Source organism: Equus quagga, chromosome 13 (assembly GCF_021613505.1).
Source record: "Equus quagga isolate Etosha38 chromosome 13, UCLA_HA_Equagga_1.0, whole genome shotgun sequence".
Lineage (NCBI taxonomy): Eukaryota > Metazoa > Chordata > Mammalia > Perissodactyla > Equidae > Equus > Equus quagga.
This window is the reverse complement of record NC_060279.1, coordinates 42,211,581-42,230,889: the sequence shown is the minus strand read 5'-3', so window position 1 is coordinate 42,230,889 and position 19,309 is coordinate 42,211,581. Positions and strand designations below refer to the sequence as shown.

Genomic DNA, 19,309 nt, shown 5'->3' with positions numbered 1-19,309 from the left:
GTACTTTATGGAGAAGGAACCAGAGGTAGTGAAATTAGTTTAAGATATACTAATGACATCATCCCACACACTTTTCACGTCATAGGCATGAACTTACAAAATTTAAAGTTCCTATTGCCTCTTCAGAACCTGTGTACTAATCTAGATCAGTTGTGAGGAAGATCAATCTGACTTAGGTAAAAATATGAGTAATGAAATATTTTAAAAGAAATGCAGTCTGCTTATTTTATTCAGGTTGACATAATTATTTGCTCAGAAAAGGTCCTGGCCAAATTGCTAATGACTAGGTAAAAATAATTTGAATTAGTATATTAATTGTTGATCATTAAAATAATTCTTCCAAAGTGCATGAAAACAGAATGTCTCTTAAGCACTTGTCTAATTTAACATCATTCATTAAAAAAAATTATTGAATCCTTTTATGCACAAAGATACAATCTGAGCCCTCAGGACATTAATAACCTAATAGTTTCTTCCATTAAAGTTGCCATAGTTCATCACCAGGATATCACAATTTACATTCTCTTGCTGGAGTATAATAGTTACCTAACAATAAGAAAAGGATGGCATGCGATAATGATACAAAGTTGAAAGGACACATATTTATTAAGCATTTATATGCCATCAAGTTACAAAAGCATATTAGGGGACTTAAACAAGTATGTAAAATAAGACAATGACAGATTATCTCATGCTGACCAATTCTCATACAGTTATATCTATAAGATGTTATTAATTTACTTGGCAAAAGTTTTCCGAGATCTGCAAAGTTAAAGAAAGATGAATCAAACTATATTTTATATTAGTACAATAAATATACACTGATTATGACACACATTTCTACTAGTCCCAGCAGGTAAAATTAGTTTAAGAGAAAGTGCTTTATCTTTATTGACTTGTTATAAAATGAAGAGATCCTCTAGATTTCTGGGTAAGAGCAATAATTAGCAATCCCACAATGATTTCCACTATTTCTTGCCATCCGAATATATCCTTTGTCACCAAAGTTGATTCCCCAGCTTTAGAAAAAGAACACAAAATTACAAATGAATACAATCAAATCATATTATCAACTTTTTATCTCTTATCTTCCTAAAGTAATTATATATGGAAAGCTGTAAAACAAAATAATATAATAATTTCTCCAGGGTTTTTAGGCAATTTTCAAGGATAGTTTGAAAGGCTTTAGTGCTATATTGATGAATAGACTTAATACCTAAGAAAAACAATATAAGGTCTATCCCAAACCTTTAATCCTCCCACTTTGTAAATCAGTCTCCTGCAGGAAAAGAGTATTGTTATCCTTTCTAAGGCCCCATCTCTAAATGTTTTTGCATAATGGGATCATGGGTGATGATTTTCTATCAAACTTAAGTTCCTTTAGTGAATGTCAATTAAGAAATATTTTTGGGTGACTACTATGGAAAAGGCATAGGGCAGGGAATTCTAAAGTAGGCAATAAAAAGTGCAGCTCTCAAACAGCTGTTTGACCTAGAAGTGGAGCTGAGATAAGACTTTCTCATAGTTAAAAAATGGATCATGCTACTTTGGGAGGAGGTGAGCTCCCTGGCACTGGAATTGTTCAGTCAGAGGTTGCATAGCTTGTCAGAGATGTTGCAGAGGGAATTCATGGGTCAGATAAGGGTTAGCGAAGATCACTCGTTCTCTCCCTTTTTGATTTCATGGACTTTGAGAATTTCTAAAAACTTTTGCAGATTGACATAAAGTTACCAGTTTTTAAACTAGCAAGTACCAACATTAAAAAAAATACCCTTTATTATCATGGTGTAAAAGAAAGGACATTTTGGCACCAAAAACAAAACTTCAGAGGACATAATCTCTAATTTAAGGATAGTCCTTTGAGTCAAATAAATTTAGATTTATTAAAGATTCACCAAAATATTCTTATTTTTCTCACTTTGCCATAGACTAGTAAAAAAACTGACAAAATCCTGGTAAGGGAAATGATTTCTGAAGTTCTTTATGATTCTGAGATTTTGTAATTGTAGGTATACAAATAATTATAATATGAGGCAGAATTCATGAAGTGCTATCACTAGGATATAAATAAAAGCAGGAAACTGAGAAAATGCCTGTTGTGTTTGAATTTGGAGAGCAGCAAGAAATTTAGTTGAAAGGAAAATTGGACGTCTTTCGGGGAGTGGTGGGGAAAGAAGATAGAAAGTTGGTTTGGGGCCATGTTGTGAAGAGCTTAGAACAGCAGACTGAGGAGCTTGTGTTTAACTCCACAGGCAAAGGGAAGCCATTGCAAATTTTTGCTCAGGACTCAAAGGAAGGCTGTGTTTTTGTGTGCAGTGGAGAAACTAAGTAGTTCTGGTTTATTGCAGGAAAAGTGGTATAATTGAAATCAGCTGTGCTTTAATAGGCCTTAAATGTTCTAGACAGTAACCATTCACTGGACACTTCTCAGGCCTTATTTTTCTCTCTCTTGTACCGGTTAACACGGTGGTCTACTTCCCCCTCTTCTCTCTCTTGGCTTTAAGATACTACAGTGTCCTGATTTTCTCTTCTCTCTCTGGTCAATCCTCCTTAAATTCTTTCATGGCTCTTTTTTGGATTTCTTTTTTTTTTTTTTTAATTTTTTTTTCTTTTCTTTTTTTTTTTTTTTGAGGAGGAGGATCAGCCCTGAGCTATCATCTGCTGCCAATCCTCCTCTTTTTGCTGAGGAAGACTGGCCCTGAGCTAACATCCATGCCCATCTTCCTCTACTTTCTATGTGGGACACGTACCACAGCATGGCTTGCCAAGGGGTGCCAGTCCACACCCGGGATCCGAACCGGCGAACCCTGGGCCACTGAAGTCCAATGTGTGAACCCAACCGCTGCACCACTGGGCCGGCCCCTTGGATTTCTTTCATTTATTGCCACTCTTCTGCCTAAAATCCTTTAATGCCTCTCCAATACCTTTAGAATAAAATCCAAACTCCGCTGTGACCTCTTATCAGTGGATGTGGTGCTCTTTTAGTATCCAGTTTGATAAACGAAAGCTATAATAATAAATTCTGGCCAAACTATTATTAATATTTACAGCCACTATTTTTTGAGCACTAACTCTGTGCCAAACAGCTCAACATATATTATAGGATTTAATCATCATCCTGTGAGGTGGGTATTATCTTCCTTTTACTAAAGAGAAAAATGAGCAGAGTGGCAAAGTGACTTGCCCAAAGTCACATAGATGGTAAACTGTGAAGCCAGGGTTCAAATCTAGGATTGTTTTACTCCAAAGCCCACTCTAACTTTTTGTTTTTTTTGGTGAGGAAGATTGGCCCTGAGCTAACATCTATACCAATTGTCCTCCATTTTGTATATGGGATGCTGCCACAGCATGGCTTGATGAGTGGTGTGTAGGTCCACACCCAGGATCTGAACCAGTGAACCCCAGGCCACTGATGCAGAGCACACAAACTTAACCACTATGCCACTGGGCCAGCCCTCCTCTAACTTTTATACTCACTGGATCCCTACATTATTCCTGTGAGTGAGGTAGTATGGGGAATGGAACTCAGACCAGAACACCCAGGATCTTATATAATTCATACCTTAACCTTTCTTAACCTTTCTTACTATAGTTATTTCATTGCCTTAAAAAATAGGCCAAAAATTTTAGATGAACTGAGTCTGGATCTAAGTTTTAGTAATGGAAATTGAATTGAAGCTCTCATTACTAGTAGTATGAATTCAGTCAGGGAGATCTAGGAGTCCCAGATCCCATTCAATATCTAGACAACTTACTTTTCCATGCTCAGCTTTACAGACCAAGATCAACTGTCCCAAACTTTGTAGAAGATCCCAGAACTCTTTTTGACTGAGTCCTGCTAATCCTCCCTTAAAGAATACAACTGATTAAAAATCTCAAGCTAAATAAATATCTGAAGACAAATTCTTGCCTTCAGAACTGTACAAGGTCTGCTCCAAATGTTCATTCCAGTCCTTACCAAGTTATTTTTATTAATGCCCTTATTATATTTATTATTTTATATTATTATATTTATATATATTTATATTTATATATTAACAATTATATTATTATATTATTTTATATTAATATTATATTTATTATATATATTATATTTATTATAGCCCTTTCACTCAAACTGTTCAACTTTGGGCAAGTTTCTTAATGCTCTCAATATCAGGAGTTTCCTATTCTGTATTATGGGGATAAAATATCTATCTTAAAAATTAAATGAGAAAATGTATTTAAAGTAATTGCACAGTGTCTGTATGTAGTAAATGCTAAATAAGGAGAGGTAGCTATTTTTATTGTCATCCAAGTATGAGTCCATCTGATTGGACTCAACTAGAGTCCATCCTCTTTTTAAGGTTTTATTTTTTCCTTTTTTCTCCCCAAAACCTCCTGGCACACAGTTGTATGTATTTTTTTCTTAGTTCTGGGTCCTTCTAGTTGTGACATGTGGGATGCTGACTCAGCATGGCCTGATGAGCGGTACCATGTCTGCGCCCAGGATCCGAAGTGGTGAAACCCTGGGCTGCCGAAGCGGAGTGTGTGAACTTAACCGCTCGGCCACGGGGCCGGCCCCCAAGTCCATCCTCTTTTTAAAATATAGCCTTTTGGGGCTGGCCCCGTGGCCGAGCGGTTAAGTTCGCGCGCTCCGCTGCAGGCGGCCCAGTGTTTCGTTAGTTCGAATCCTGGGCGCGGACATGGCACTGCTCATCAGACCACGCTGAGGCAGCATCCCACATGCCACAACTAGAAGAACCCACAACGAAGAATACACAACTATGTACCGGGGGGCTTTGGGGAGAAAAAGGAAAAAATAAAATCTTAAAAAAAAAAAAATAATAAAATAAAATAAAATATAGCCTTTTGCTAGGGTAACCAACAGTCCCAGTTCGTCTGGGACTGTGCTGGTTTTAAAGAGAAAGTCCTATGGCCGGGAAATCCCTTAGTCCTTGACAAAGCGGGACAGGTGGTCACCCTACCTTCTCCCTGCCTATTATAGACTGCTAATTTATTAGACATTCCTTCTAAAATATGTGCCAATTTCCTTTGCAATAAATCGCAGTCCCGAGCTGCCTAGCCTGTGCCAGATACTATTCTAGGCATTAGGATTATAAAGGTAAACAAGATAGACAAGCCTTTTTAAAGCCTACAGTCTATAGGGGAAACATGAAATAAATAATATGATATGATATAATAAGTATTATAAAGAGAAATAAAGCACAGCAAGGGGAGACAGAGTGTTGGGAGTCAGGACTACATTTTAGATGGAGTAGTCAGAGAATGCTTCTCTGAGGAAATATTTGACCAAAGCCCTAAGTAAAGTGAAGGTACAAGTAATGAAAGGTCTATGAAAAGAGCTGGGAATAAGCTTGGTGTGTCTGAGAAATAGTAACAAGGCTAGCGTACCTGGAGCGCAGAGAGAGAGGGGAAGTGGCTGGAGAGGTGGTTGGAGAGACAGGCTGAGGCCAGATAATGTCCTGCTTTTATAGGTCATTGGTTTTATTCTGAGTGTGAAGGAAAGCCATTAGAGGGTTTGGAGTAGGAAATTAACATAATCTGCTTTATGCTTTAAAAAGAACGTTCTAGCTACTATGTAGAGGATTGACTGTAGGCAAACGAGGGGAAGGGACTACCAGTTGGAGATTATTGCAATAGATCAAGAGATAGATGGATGGTGATTTGAACTAGAGTGTTAACAGTAGAGATACTGAGAAGTGGTAAGATTTGGGATAATTTAATGATGGTAGAAATGACAGGATTTGCTGATGATTTAGATGTGGGATGTCAATCAAAGAAAGAAAGAATGGCTCCAATGTTTTGACCTGGGGTAAATACTATTGGCATTTACTGAGATGGGGAAAATTGGGGCAGTAGCAGGGAGTCAAGAGTTCTATTTTGCACATGTTACGTTAAAGAGGCCTACATATATTCAGGTGGAGAGTTCAAATGGTAGGCTGTTGGACGTGGAGTCTGGAGCACAGGGGAGAGTTTAGGGCTAAAGATAACAAAGTGGAGAGTCATCAGCAAAGATGGTATTTAAAACCATGAGACTAAATGAGATCATCTAAGGAGTGAGCATAGAGAGGGTTAAACTGAGGCCTGGGGCATTCTAATATTTAGAAGTGAGGAAGAATAAAAGGAACTAAGGAATTCAGGAGACTGAGAAGTAAAGTAGGGAGAAAACCAGGATAGTATGGTCCCCTGAAATCAATTAAAGAAAGTGTTTCAGAAAGGAGAGAGTAATCATACACCAACTGTTAAGAGGGCAAGAGAGATGAGCCCTGAAAACTGACTGTTTAATGAGGCAAGATGGCGGTGATTGGTAATCTTGACAAGAGTGATTTCAGTGGAGTGGTGGGAATAAATACATGATTTAAGTTATAATCCAATATGCACATTCTTAATCTCTTTGTAGAGAAATCTCTAAGAAAAATAATTAGATTATAACATTTTTCTTTTTTAGCCTTTTTTTAGCCTTTGATTCCATAGAGAGGAGGCAGTATGTATGAATTTAATATCGATTCCTATGATGTTTGATATAGAACATGTATCCTAACTCTACTCTAAGAGTCAAGATCTCTGGAAAGATCAGACAATAGTTTTCAGTGAGAGAAAAATGGAATATGGTTTTGTCCAACTTATGTTTTAATAATTTAATGCCACCTATGGATGAAGAGGAGCAATGTCTATCCCCCACCCACCAACTCCATCAACTTCATTATCTAGAGGCCTATCTATTTTGCAACTATTTATCTTAGAGAGTTCACCAGATATTGTTTACAGGTGTCCTGGGGACTTTCTTAGTTTTTGGTGTGTGTGCCTGTGTGTTTAAGGTTCTAATAAGCATATGATTAACACCTTTAATTTTTTTTCCCCAGGCTAAAATTATCTTGCGCCAAATAACTTGAGGTCCTCCATTATTCATTGATCTGTATATTAGATTAAACTCCTCCCTTTTTTTTCTAAAGACAATCTTGACCCATTTTGTGGGCAGTCCTTTATATTGGGGTGGCCTTCTAGCCAAGTATGTGTGCTTGCTAGGCTCCTAAACTTTTCTAAGTAGATAGCAGTTCTATCTCTAGCTCAGCTAGCTTTCTAAATTTATGGATCTGCCCATAATTGCCCATAAATAGACTACCCCAGTCCTTCAGGATCTGATCAGATAGTACAATCTCAAAATCTCTGCTGCCTAACATTTAGGGAGATGTCCCTGATGAATATATAGTTCATCATTTCTCATCTAGATGCTCCAATTTTATTTCTGGATTAAGCCAAGCCATCAGAAGTTTGTATAGGCAGGTATTTTGCATTATTTTGGCTCCCATAAAATAATTTTTACTTAATTATGCTTTGGTATTAAATCATTGGCCGATATTATTAGTATTATAAAAGCCTTTAAAACTTAGAACTATATTTACAGTTGGGACGTTATTGAGGGCATAGTTTTCTACACCAGATAGTATTCTCTTTATAGAGAGTCAACAGAGGAATAATAATAATGATAATAACTATGATCTATCGGACACATTATATACTAGGCACTGTGTGCTGTTTTACATACATTATCTTGTTTAACCCTTATAATAATCTTGAGGCCATTATTCCCATTTTACAGATTAGGAAACTGAAAGCTGAAGACATTGAATAACCTGCCTAGGGTTGCACAGACAGTAAAGGGAGCTAGGATTCCAACCAAAGTCTGCCTGGCTTCAAAGTTACTGCTTTTACTCCCAATGCTATACTGTATTATGTAAAGAGGCTAAAGATCCATGTCCAGAAAGGAGAGAAAAATTCAGGGACATGGATCAATGTTATATACATGCCAGAAGAACTAAGTATAAACAAAAAGAAGATATTAAAGAAGAGGACAAAGAGAGGCAGATGCTATGTTCTTTTACTTGAGATTAACTTGGTAGCACTGGAAATGGCACATAATTAACATTTTAAGAGATCAATAAGAACAGGTTTGATGATCTCAGAGGATTTTCGTTTGAGTCAATCTCTGTGGAGCCTGGAATTCACATCCACGTCCAATCTCTCCTAGTTAGCACTTGGTGCCAGCAGTCACTCTGCTCTTTCATAATTTGGTCAGCACACCTTCAGAAGCTAGGGGGAGTGCACTGAAAATTCTCTTCCTCACAGCCCTAGGCAGGAGCCAACCCTGTCAATACCTTGATCTGGCCTCTGGAATTGTGAGACAATGCATGTTTGTTGTTTAAACCACTCAGTTTGTGGTGACTTTATTACAGGAGCCCTGGGAAACTAATACAAGGAGAAACTTCAACCATACTTCAGTCTCAACTTTTCATATTTCCTTCTCCTTTTCCTCTAAAAACTACATGCCTTTTGTTTATAGATCATATAGATGTCAGCTAATTAATGTATCGAGGGGCCATTAGGTGCCACATACTGTGCTGAGGATACAAAGACAAGACATCATCTCTACTCCAAAGTCACATACAGAATAGTGGAGTGATAGATAGGTAAACGTATAGTTTAAATATAGTGTATAAAATATTACAGTATGCATAGCATATTTTAGGAGCATAGAAAAAAAATATTTTACCCAGACCAAGGATTCAGGGAAAACTGTCTGGTACAGATAATGTCTGAGCTGGTTTTGAAGGAAGAGAAGAAATAAACCAAGTGAGGAAAAAGGATATTTCAGGCAGAGGGAACAGCATAGCCAAGATATAAAGATATTGAAGATGAGATGATATGTATGGGAACTATAGCTGTGTATAGTTCAATATAACTAGAATTGAAAAGTGTGAGACAACGAGTGCCAGGAGTTGAGGCTGGCAAGGCAGGTGAGGACCACAACACAGATGACTTGTCTTCTCTACTGGGGAACATTAATTTTACACTGAATGGTACTAAGTAGAAGAGTTATAAGCCCAGATTCGTCTTTTAGACAAAGCAGTTTGGAAGCAGTATGAAAGACGGATTCGAGGGTAAAAGGGACCAGTTAGAAGGCTACAGGAGTAGTCCAGGCAAGAGATGTCTGAACTAGTGCAATAACAGAAGAAATGGAGAAGGGACAGAATCAAGGACAGATCTGAGATAAAATTAGTTTGATTTGTTCCTTTTTTTAAATAATTAATTAATTAAATTTTTTTTAGGAAGATCAGCCCTGAGCTAACTGCTGCCAATCCTCCTCCTTTTGCTGAGGAAGACTGGTCCTGAGCTAACATCCGTGCCCATCTTCCTCTACTTTATATGTGGGACGCCTACCACAGCATGGCTTGCCAAGTGGTGCCATGTCCTCACCGGGGATCCGAACCGACGAACCCTGGGCCACCAGAGCGGAACGTGCAAACTTAACTGCTGCATCACCAGGCCAGCCCCTGACTTTGTTCCTTGATTGAATCTTGAGGGATCTAAGATAAACCCATTGTATCTAATTGGATGACTGTGTTGTGTGGTGTTACCGTTTAGTGAGATGAGAAGTTCTGGAGGAGCAAAAATATGGTGGAGAAGGTACTGAATTACTTGGACATTCTGAGTTTGGAGAAACTTAGATACGTGGAAGTGGATATGTCTAGATAAATAAGTCTGAAGTTCAGGGCAGAGGTCAGAGCTAGAGCTAGAGATTTGAAGGCCTTTAGCATATGGTTTACAGCTAAAATCATAAGAATGGAATGATGGTACCCAAGAAAAATGTAGAATAAGAAGAGTAATGGACAGAGGATGGAGCCATGGAGGAAATATCAGCATTTGGGGGCTAAGCAGAGGAATAGCTATTCATAAAGGAGACCTAGAAGGAAAGATCAGAGAAGTGTTGTAGAAGATAAATCATGAAGACAGTGTGCTGCAGGCTGAACCAGAAGGGAAGAAATGGGGACACTGAGGAATTTACAATGTCACTTTATAAGAAGCTATAAATGTTTATCATTGTCAATATCACGATCATCATCATCACAAGAAAGCAGTTGCTGAGGCTCCCTCAAATTCCTGATTTTGATTAAATATACATTAAAGTGCAAATATGTTACCTGTTTTTCACAAGCCAGTAGTCTTTCCCATTAAGGTTCCCATAGCCAACTACTAGGACACCGTGATTCACATTCTGAGTACAGGATGGGTCGTAGTAGACACCTAAGAATAAAATACAGGTGGAGAAAAAGAGTGAATAGCGTGTGACAGTGAAGAACGCTTGAAAATGCTATTACTTTTATTAGATTGTTTTGCATACATGGCAAGGTTAGTTAAACATTAGGAATGTATAATCTCATGTTTAAATTATTTAGAGTTCATAATTCTTTGCCATCAATACTATATTTGTCAGTTTTCTTGCCGAGTTTGGCATCAATCCAATCATGGTTCCCTCAGAAATCTTCTTTGATAAGCTGCCAATTTTTTCTAATTTTTTAACTTATACACTATCAATTATTGTATTTCTCTCTATATATTACTAAGTTGTTTGTTCCATACATTTTCATCCTTTCCTAGATTAAATGATCTCTAAGGTGAGACTTTTTTGAAAAGATGACAACCTTCTCCTTTGTCTACTATGAGGCTCTACTCTTGGTGGCCCCCTCCTTGCACACTGCTGTGCTACACCTCCAGCACAAGTGGCTGCCGGGGTTAGGAGCACAGGCTCTGGACACAAGGAGCATGCTTTCTCATGCCAGCTGACCACTTTCAGACTGTGCGACTTCAGGCAAGTTAACCCATCTAAGAGTTACTTTTTTCATTTGTAAATAGGGTTGTTGTGAGGATTAAATGAGATAATGCATGGAAAGAATTTAGCATAGTACCTGGCATGTAGTGTTAGTAAACTTTGATGAGTATTACTTTATTAATTAGAATTGGGTATAAAATACATATATGAAATGGAGGATTCTGTTTAACCTAAGCTAAGCATGCAGAGGTGGCGTGATGGGAAAGGATAACATTCTCAAAGTGAAAGGGCAGCACATAATAAGAGGATAATATATCTGAGTTTTTACCACTTTTGTAGAGGAAGAAAGAAGGATGACTTGCATCTATAGCAACAGAAACAGGCCCTTTATTGGCCACAGCTTCTTTCAAGTCATCTTCACTGCCAAAGGGAAGTTCGGTATACTTTGAACATGTGGCAGCTCGGTTTTTTGAGTCATATCGGCATTTTCCATCCTTGAAAAAAAGTATAAATCAGATAAAGAAGCATAGTTCAACTTCCTTTATAAATCACCAGTATCTTAAATTTGGATTTCAAATATGTTTTCTTTCCTCATTTAGCCTTTTCAAGTGTCTAAGCCTCCTTCCTCCTTTTAAAGAAAGAAAAATAAAAACTTTCAAAGCCTAATGTTCCACATTTCATCAATAACAGAGGAAACACAGGACTATTCTATGGTTTTAAATTGTGAACATCTTCATACATGTGGAAGTTGCCAGGATAACGTCTCTCAGACTCTGAGGTGGGTTGTAGGGGAATGCTATATAAAGATCATAAACTCTAGACTAGAGCTTTAAAATCTTTTTGATGATATAACACCTGCAAGATGATCTACAGTTTACATGATGGTTTATAAAGACCATATAATATGGAAAACACTGAGTATATTTCAGGTGGGAAAGGGGAAGTTACAAACTCATGTTTGTTGTGTATACAACTATATTTTTTAATGGTTAATAGGAAAAAGAACTTGAAAGAAACAAACCAAAACAATAGTGGTTAAAGTAGGAGGTTTTTGAGTGATGTTTTTTATGTTTCCTAAATTTTCTGCAATATAGATATGTTACTTATATTTAACTACATATATAACGAACCTGTGAGGAGGAGGAGAGTGTTATTTAGCTTTTTAGTAGGTGGAAGAATGATGTGCTTGATGATCTGAGAATAAGGTTGAACGTGGGATGCTGCAGGGCAAAAAGTTTAAATACCAGGTAGATATCCAGAAAGAATTTTAAGAAAGTTTTGCTGCAAATCCACTTTTAAGCATGAATTCTACTTGCTTATTTAAAATCATTGTGTCAATTATAAATTAAGAAGGCTACTTCCTAAGAAAGAGAACTCTTGGGAGTTTAAGAAATCCTGATGGGGTTCTCTCACATATGACACTGCTTCCCAAGCAATTGGCCTGGTGGCAATTTTAGGACAGTCAGTCAAGGGATAGCATAAGGTCATGGGGCAGGACAAAAAGTTTGCTCGTGACACACCATGGCTTTGTAGGGATAGGAAGCGTCTGAATCGATGCCGTTGTTATCGATGATATATTGGAAAGCCGCTGTCATGAAGCCACCATTGCAGCCTTTATTGCTGTATTTTTCAGTTGAGCAATCCACCAGGTTCTGTGCACTCAGAGACACCAGGTTTCCTGTTTTCAACTTCAGCTGTGCTTCCAGGGCCCCCACAGCACTGAAAGCCCAACAAGCACCACAAGAACCCTAAAACAGGGACAAAGTCACAAAGGCAATCGTAAAAAGCCAGTAAGAATGACTGCCATCACACAAACGGAACAGCTTCCAACATTGAGCCCTGTTAGTAGTTCCAGGAAGAGCTCCCTCCTTTACAATCTCCTTTCTTAGACAATGGAAATGAAGACTAAATACTTGATTGTTCTCTGGGCAAGGTCCAACCTTGATAAAGATTTGCAAATGGCTGCGCTCAGAGCACAAGTGCCACATTCAAATATATTAAAAAACAGTACTTACTAAGCACGTACCAAATCCTGGCTATCTTCACCCATAGGTGAGGGAGATAGATGCCTACAGTAAAGTGACTTTGAGAGGAGCTGGGATGACTCCCTCGACCTAAAATACCCTTCCTCTTGCCAAATGATACCTGAAACGTAAGGTTAGCATTTTTCAAACATTTTTAGCTTCCGAAGTTTTTGATCAAAATATATTTTATGAGGAAGCATAAACAAACAGATAAACACAAAGCTGTTTTAGTTTAAAAAAAAGCGCAGAGGATCCAGAGCCCCATCATAATTGCTGTGTCTCTTTTCTCCCCTCATCCCACTTTGCTCCCTACCCAAAGGAAACAAATTTAATTTGCTTTTGGTTAAAGTAAAATCACCCATTAAAATGCAAGCACCCAGGTAAAGGAGGTCATTATTTATAGTTAACACCTTATTGGGTCTTATTGGTAGCTTATTGGATCTTCCCAAACTTTTATTTTAGAGAAGCCCCAGTAAGAAGCCCAAAACTAGTTGAAAGAAACATATCAAGCTGGAAAAGAATAAGAGATCAACAGTACCATTCGCTTCTTCCTTTTCACCTTCTTTGCTGCTCACAACACTGTGACTCTTGTCCCGCACCCTGACCTCTAAGGTAATCCATGCATTTTACCCTTAGTTATTCTGAAGTTAGGATTTTTGTAGCTTTTTTTTTTTTTACAAGCAAACTAAAGGAAATACAATAACAAAAATAAAGTTACAAAGCCCACATTTCTTATTCTAACAATGCAAGCCTAGTCATGACGTAACTTGACTGGTATAATTTACAGACCACTCTCAGCCCTAGTTCCTTCCTCTCTTTCAACCCTGAAATTCATAAGTGAGATGGAGGGAGAAACTCCCTGACCGATAGTCTCCCACACAGGATACTGTGTCTCAAGCAGTCGGCCTGGCAGAGAGTCCAGTGCAGCGGACGGACAGCGCGGACACTAAAGTTTGTCTTAAAGACCTGTTTGCCTAGTTCACAGTTTTGTCTAATGTGGCTCTAACCACTGGTGTTCTCAGGACCGTGGGGAATACAAATAAAATATGATCTGTGGTCATCCTTTGTCCTCAAGGAGCTTACAATTTAGTTGGGAAGACAAGAATAACAAAAATAATTAGAAAGTGACGTAAGGGACTTGTGAGATTCACTGCCAGATTGTGAAGTTAGACTAAGTTTTTAAGGACGAGAGAGCTCTGCCTGGGGTACAGAGGCCTGGAATGATAACACTCACCTGATATTTCACTTCAGTAACACACCCCTTCTCTCTCCAGTCCAGAGAATCAGGCAATTTCTGATTAGGGTTTGACTTGTAAGTCACATTTCTCTGCCATTGGCTGGGAACTCTCAGGGAACTCATCAGAGACGTCACTTCTTCACTGGTCTACAAGGCAAATATATATATACATATATATCCTTTCACTTATATCCTTCTTTTTCATATCCTAATAACCATAATTGTGAATATATTTAACAACTAAGAAAAACTAGTGGTAGTTGTGACTAACATAGCTAACTATCCGGTAGGTGAATTATCTGGGCCTCCTTAGTCTTACACTTTGTATTAGCATCCTAGTTAAGCATTGGGAAGGAGAAGAAGAAAACAGTAAAAACTAGAAGTTACTGGGAGGTGGATTTTTGGTTCAAAGCAAGGCAGAATTTTATAAAAGAGCTGTCTAAAAAGTGGACTGAACTGGTTTTCCTTGTGAGAAAGAATTACAAAAGAGATTCCTGCATTTGAGTAGGAATTTAGGGGCTGGCCTGGTGGTGTAGTGGTTACGTTCGTGGGCTGCACTTCAATGGCCTGGGGTTCAAGAGTTCAGATCCCAGACACAGACCTAGCACTGCTCGTCAAGTCATGCTGTGGTGGTGTCCCACATGAAACAGAGGAAGATTGGCACAGATGCTAGCTCAGTGAAATCTTCCTGAAGCAAAAAGATGTTAGTTCTTGGCAACAGATGTTAGTTCAGGGCCAATCTTCCTCACACACACCAAACAGTAGGAAGTTAATCTACCTAGGATGTTCCCTTCCAAGGGGTACTATGAATGATTTTAATTTGGCCACAGTGGTAAAGTTTTGTAGGGTAGAATAGAATCTAAAAACTAATGGGAGATTATTTGTGATATTAAATACCCACACTCCTCCATTAAGAAAGCAGGTGGGCTCAATTAAATTGTCAATTTAGACTTAATTAAGTATGGTAACTTACTCCAAAAGATTGTGAGTGATCTTTAGGCAATGCTTTCTAGAATTAATAAAAAATAAAAGCAATAGTAGTCTGTGAGTTTAAAATATTCCTTTAAAGAAGGGATTTGTCAAGGAAAGTGGTTACAGGAGGACTAAATAAGGAATCTGTACAAATTCTTATGTCCTTCAGTTCACTGTTTTCTAACTTTGTACATATGTAGATAATACTCCTTTGTTGTTTAGTTTCAAATTGCCTTGAGGAGACAGAAATCATGCTTACCCAGAGAGGAAAACAGGATTATTTGTAATTTACCTACCATGTCTCCTAGGTGGTTCATGCCTAGATCATATGAATGCATTCCCATCGAATGCTCCAGATTGTGAAGCATCACAAATTTTAGATTCCTTTCCCAGATGAGACGCCGCGCTACTTCCTCATTCTAAAAGACAGGAAAAAAGAACATAGTTATACTGAATCTTGCACAAAGAAGTGCTCTGTAATCAAAATCAACACATTAGGAAGTGTTCTACTAAATGTGGATCTGTCTGGGAGGATGCAAATAAATGAACATATCCAATGTAACTAGTAAAATTGCATGCTAATCTTAATTCTTGGTCTTACTTGTTTTAATGGTGATTAGTAACATTTTATGATATATATAATTCACTTCCTCAATTTGCTAAAATGTGTTTTTAGAAAATGCTATTTGCTGAAGTATATCTTTTGTAGATGGTAAACTCACTTAATCTTTATGTCTTTAAAATGTCTTTTTGTTTCCTCTCTTGAAAAATAGTTTAGCTGATTATAAATTTCTAGCTATTTTCCTTCAGTTATTTGAAGATATTTCTCCATTGCCTCTGGTATCTATGGCTACAGATGAGAGGTCTGTTGTCAGTCTAATCGTTGTACCTCTCTTTTTAACTTTGGTAACTTGTGTGATTTTTCTCTTTCTCTTTGATGTCTTGCCACTTCATTACATGTGTGTGGATGTGGGTTTTTTGATTTTCCTCTCCTTCTGATGGGAGAGCACTTTGGTGGACTCAGGAGTTTTTTTGGTATCTGGAAAATTCTCAACCAGTATCTCTTCAAATATTGCTTCTCCACCATTCTGTCTAATTCTCTTCTTCAAAAACTTGTATCACGTGTATTTGGGAGTCTCAAACTGTCTTTCATCTTTTTTACATACATTTTAAAGCTTTTTCCTTTTTTTTATGTGTTGCCTTCTGGGTTAACGCCTCAGTACTATCTTCCAGATTGCTGATTCTATCCAACTCTTTCCAGTCTGGACTTTATCCCTTTTATTGGGCTCTTATTTCAATGACTGTATTTTTTATTTCCAGGATTTCTAATTGGATTACTAATTTATTTCACAATTATCTTGTTCATTTGTATGGATGTTATGTACAGTTTTATTTTAAAATAATTTTTGGTTCTATTATTTTAACTTCATCCAGAGTGAATTTATATTCTGACTGTTGATTTTCTTGCCCTCCAGGAGCTTTACTTACAAGGAATATAACACACGTAGAATACAATGTACGTGGTGCCTCCTAGAATTGTCCACCCTCACCACTACCCCAAGGCCATCACTTCCAATAAGCCATAGCCCAATGAGCAGTCAGCAACAACTCCTTTCTGCCTTATTTCATTGAGTGTTAGAGCCCAGGCCCAGGCCCTGGTTCCAGGGAATAAGTCTGGGTACAGCCCCCTCTCCCTTGGAGCAAGGTTTTACTGTTACCCCAGTACAAATACACTTCCAAACCACTAGAGGGGAGAAAAGTGGAATAAAGAAAAATAAATCTAATGAAGTACAGAAAGGAAAAAGAAGTGAACTTTGAGATAAATTATTAAGATAGAACATTAAAAGTTATTTTCATTCCTCCCAAGGGACTGGAATCATTGGAAAGAGAGAGAACATTCATTTAACCAGGTAGTGGTGCTAACTGCACATCTAACGCTAGTCAACCTTGAAATTAGAGGTTTGGTCCTAAAGGGGAGTGGGTGAGGGTAAGATTCATCACCACTAAGAAAACAACTCAGTACACATTCTACTACAAGTATCATTTTTATGCAAAAATCATACATCAAATAAGTAAACACATAATACTTGCTTACAAACTCAGAAATATTATGAACTTATAGAACTTAGCTACTTGAAGCACTGGGGTTAAGGTCTTAAAACTGAACAATAAGTGCTTTGAAATAAAAACAAAAGTACAAAATGGGAAATGAGAGTCAAGAAACAACATCTGGTAGCGCTTCTGTGCCAGGGACTGAAACAAGGCCTTTTTGTTCCTCAAACCTGTGGGGCCGCCCCGTGGCTGAGTGATTAAGTTCCCATGCTCTGCTATGGTGGCCCAGGGTTTCACCAGTTTGAATCCTGGGCACAGACATGGCACCGCTTGTCGGGCCATGCTGAGGTGGCATCGCATATGCCACAACTAGAAGGACCCACAACTAAGAATCTACAACTATATACCAGGGGGGAGGGGTGCGGCTTTGGGGAGAAAAAGGAAAAAAATAAAATCTTAAAAACAAAACAAAACAAAAACATGCATTCATTTCTGCTCAGCCTGGGACCTTCACTCCAGTTATCTGCTTGCTCCCTGGCTTCTATCAATTCTCTGGTCAAATGTCACCTATGTGTGTGGCCTTCCCTGACCATTCTATCATGTACATGTGTAGAATAATCACCCCCAACCACTCACAGCCGTCGCCCAGGGCCCTTCCTACCCGCCATGCCTTGCTTTATTTTTCTCTACTGCAGTTATCATCATCTCACATACTATATATATATATTTATTTATTTACTTATTTTCTGTCTCTCCTACTATGATATAAGCTCCATAGAAACAGGAACTTTGTTTTGTTTTTCCTGCCGTATCTCTAGTACCAAGGACAGAATCTGGCAAGAAATGATTGCATAATGTTTATTGAAAACACTGCTTATAAGAATATAATTTTGAGAGGGAGAAAGCATAGAGTACTCAAGCAAAAGCAAATTGCAATCCCATCTACCTTTTCCTTGTACTGTTTGCCATAGGTTTTCTTCCAGAGATCCCAGTGATTATCCAGAGTGGGGTCTCTGTGCAGCTGCGCTGCTGCACAGGAGCACGCCAGGAGCGCCCAAAGCAGCCAGTGCGTCCTGTCAAAGGAAAGGCAAGAGAGGAAGAGGAGCTATTCGCCGCATATTGTGACCATATTTTTTCATAACAAAAAATAGCAATTCAAAGTCTGTCAAAGGGACAGAATATTACAAATCAGAATTAGACAGGAAACTTTCTGGGGGATATAGTCACAGGGAGTAACTGCAGATTTATGTTTGAAATACCACTTCCAATACTCCATAGCACTTTAAAAAGTGATTTTCAGAAATTTCCTGATATCTGGTAAACCAAACTTACATCCAAGGGGGGGGAGTCAGGAGGGGAGGGAAGCAGGGACTTTACAGGATTTGCCAACAAATCTAATCAAGGGAAATCCTCTTTCCTCCTTTTGGGAAAAAAAATCATCCTTAAGAAGACAAACTTTTGAAAAATCAGCTTATCTTAATTTTTGAATAAATGAGCTCTTCTTAACTGGTCTATTTAAATATCCACAACCTTTAGAGGTAGTTAAAAGACGACTCCCATGTATTGTTTTCATATCCTTAGATCATTTTCTTTTTTTAACTTTTTTTTCCCAACAATCAAAATATCGATTTCAAAGGAAGCAATTACCCACTTTTGGAAACTTCCGAGTTTAATACCGTGACTAACAGACATTCAACGACCAGCTCCCTCAGACGGGATTCTGTTTTCTTTTCAATTCAAAACAGCTGGAATTTTAAGCATGTAAATCTTCAAATTATATCCCAAAGAAAACTATGTTTCAACCTCAGGCTTAGATGTTCAAGCAGACATTAATTTTTCAAAAATAGATTCTTCTTAGTCAAAAAAAGAAGAGGCAAATTGAGCGACATGATTTTTTTAGTGTACTTCCTGAAACCAGATTTAAAACTGGCAGGCAGAGCAAGCTAAAAACACAAACGAGGGGTTTAAATACCAAATGAGAGAAAAAGAACGGACATACGTACATGATGGAACCGGCAGGCACCCCCAAACTAAGAAGGCTTGAAGGTGGGCTTGCTCCAAAGATTTCAGCGGCAGCAAAGAGACTTCAGTTAAATCGACTTTGAGAAGAAATTGGAACTTGTCACATGAGGTATCCACAAGGAGGAAGTAAACTTTCATTTCAGTTTCATTTAAAATCTAACTAGATCAGCTATCCTCCCGCCCTCTTCCTGTGGTTCTGGAGACAAGTGGATACAGTAAGCCACCCAACAGAGCCCCCAGCAGAGGAGATGAACAGAACAAACTCAGCAAAATAAGAGCAGAACAAGTTTACCCTTCAATCCCTCACCATTTTGCTAATTCACTTTGCCTAAAATCACAAATTTTTCATATGGCAAAATTTAATTATGAAGAGATTAGGATTAAGCTCCT

At 38.1% G+C, this 19,309-nt stretch overlaps 1 protein-coding gene across 1 annotated transcript; it reads right to left on the bottom strand.

The window, feature by feature from the left end:
• Nucleotides 1–582: 582 nt before the first annotated feature.
• CTSS (cathepsin S) lies at nucleotides 583–19,061 on the bottom strand. Its single transcript, XM_046683668.1, has 8 exons — nucleotides 18,901–19,061; nucleotides 17,844–17,970; nucleotides 15,142–15,264; nucleotides 13,871–14,020; nucleotides 12,133–12,360; nucleotides 10,941–11,106; nucleotides 9,984–10,086; nucleotides 583–1,019 (listed from the first exon to the last, which is right to left on the bottom strand). Coding segments are annotated over exons 1-8 (999 nt in total). The 5' UTR covers nucleotides 18,903–19,061; the 3' UTR covers nucleotides 583–919.
• Between the last annotated feature and the right edge of the window lie 248 nt (nucleotides 19,062–19,309).

What these genes read in the sequence shown, in the direction of transcription:
- CTSS (XM_046683668.1), bottom strand. An exon ending in TGAACCACCTAGGAGACATG is followed by an intron (nt 14,021 to 15,141) that starts GTAGGTAAATTA and finishes TTTGCCTTGTAG; the next exon opens with ACCAGTGAAGAAGTGACGTC. An exon ending in TTTCTTCCTCTACAAAAGTG is followed by an intron (nt 10,087 to 10,940) that starts GTAAAAACTCAG and finishes TTTTATTCTTAG; the next exon opens with GTGTCTACTACGACCCATCC.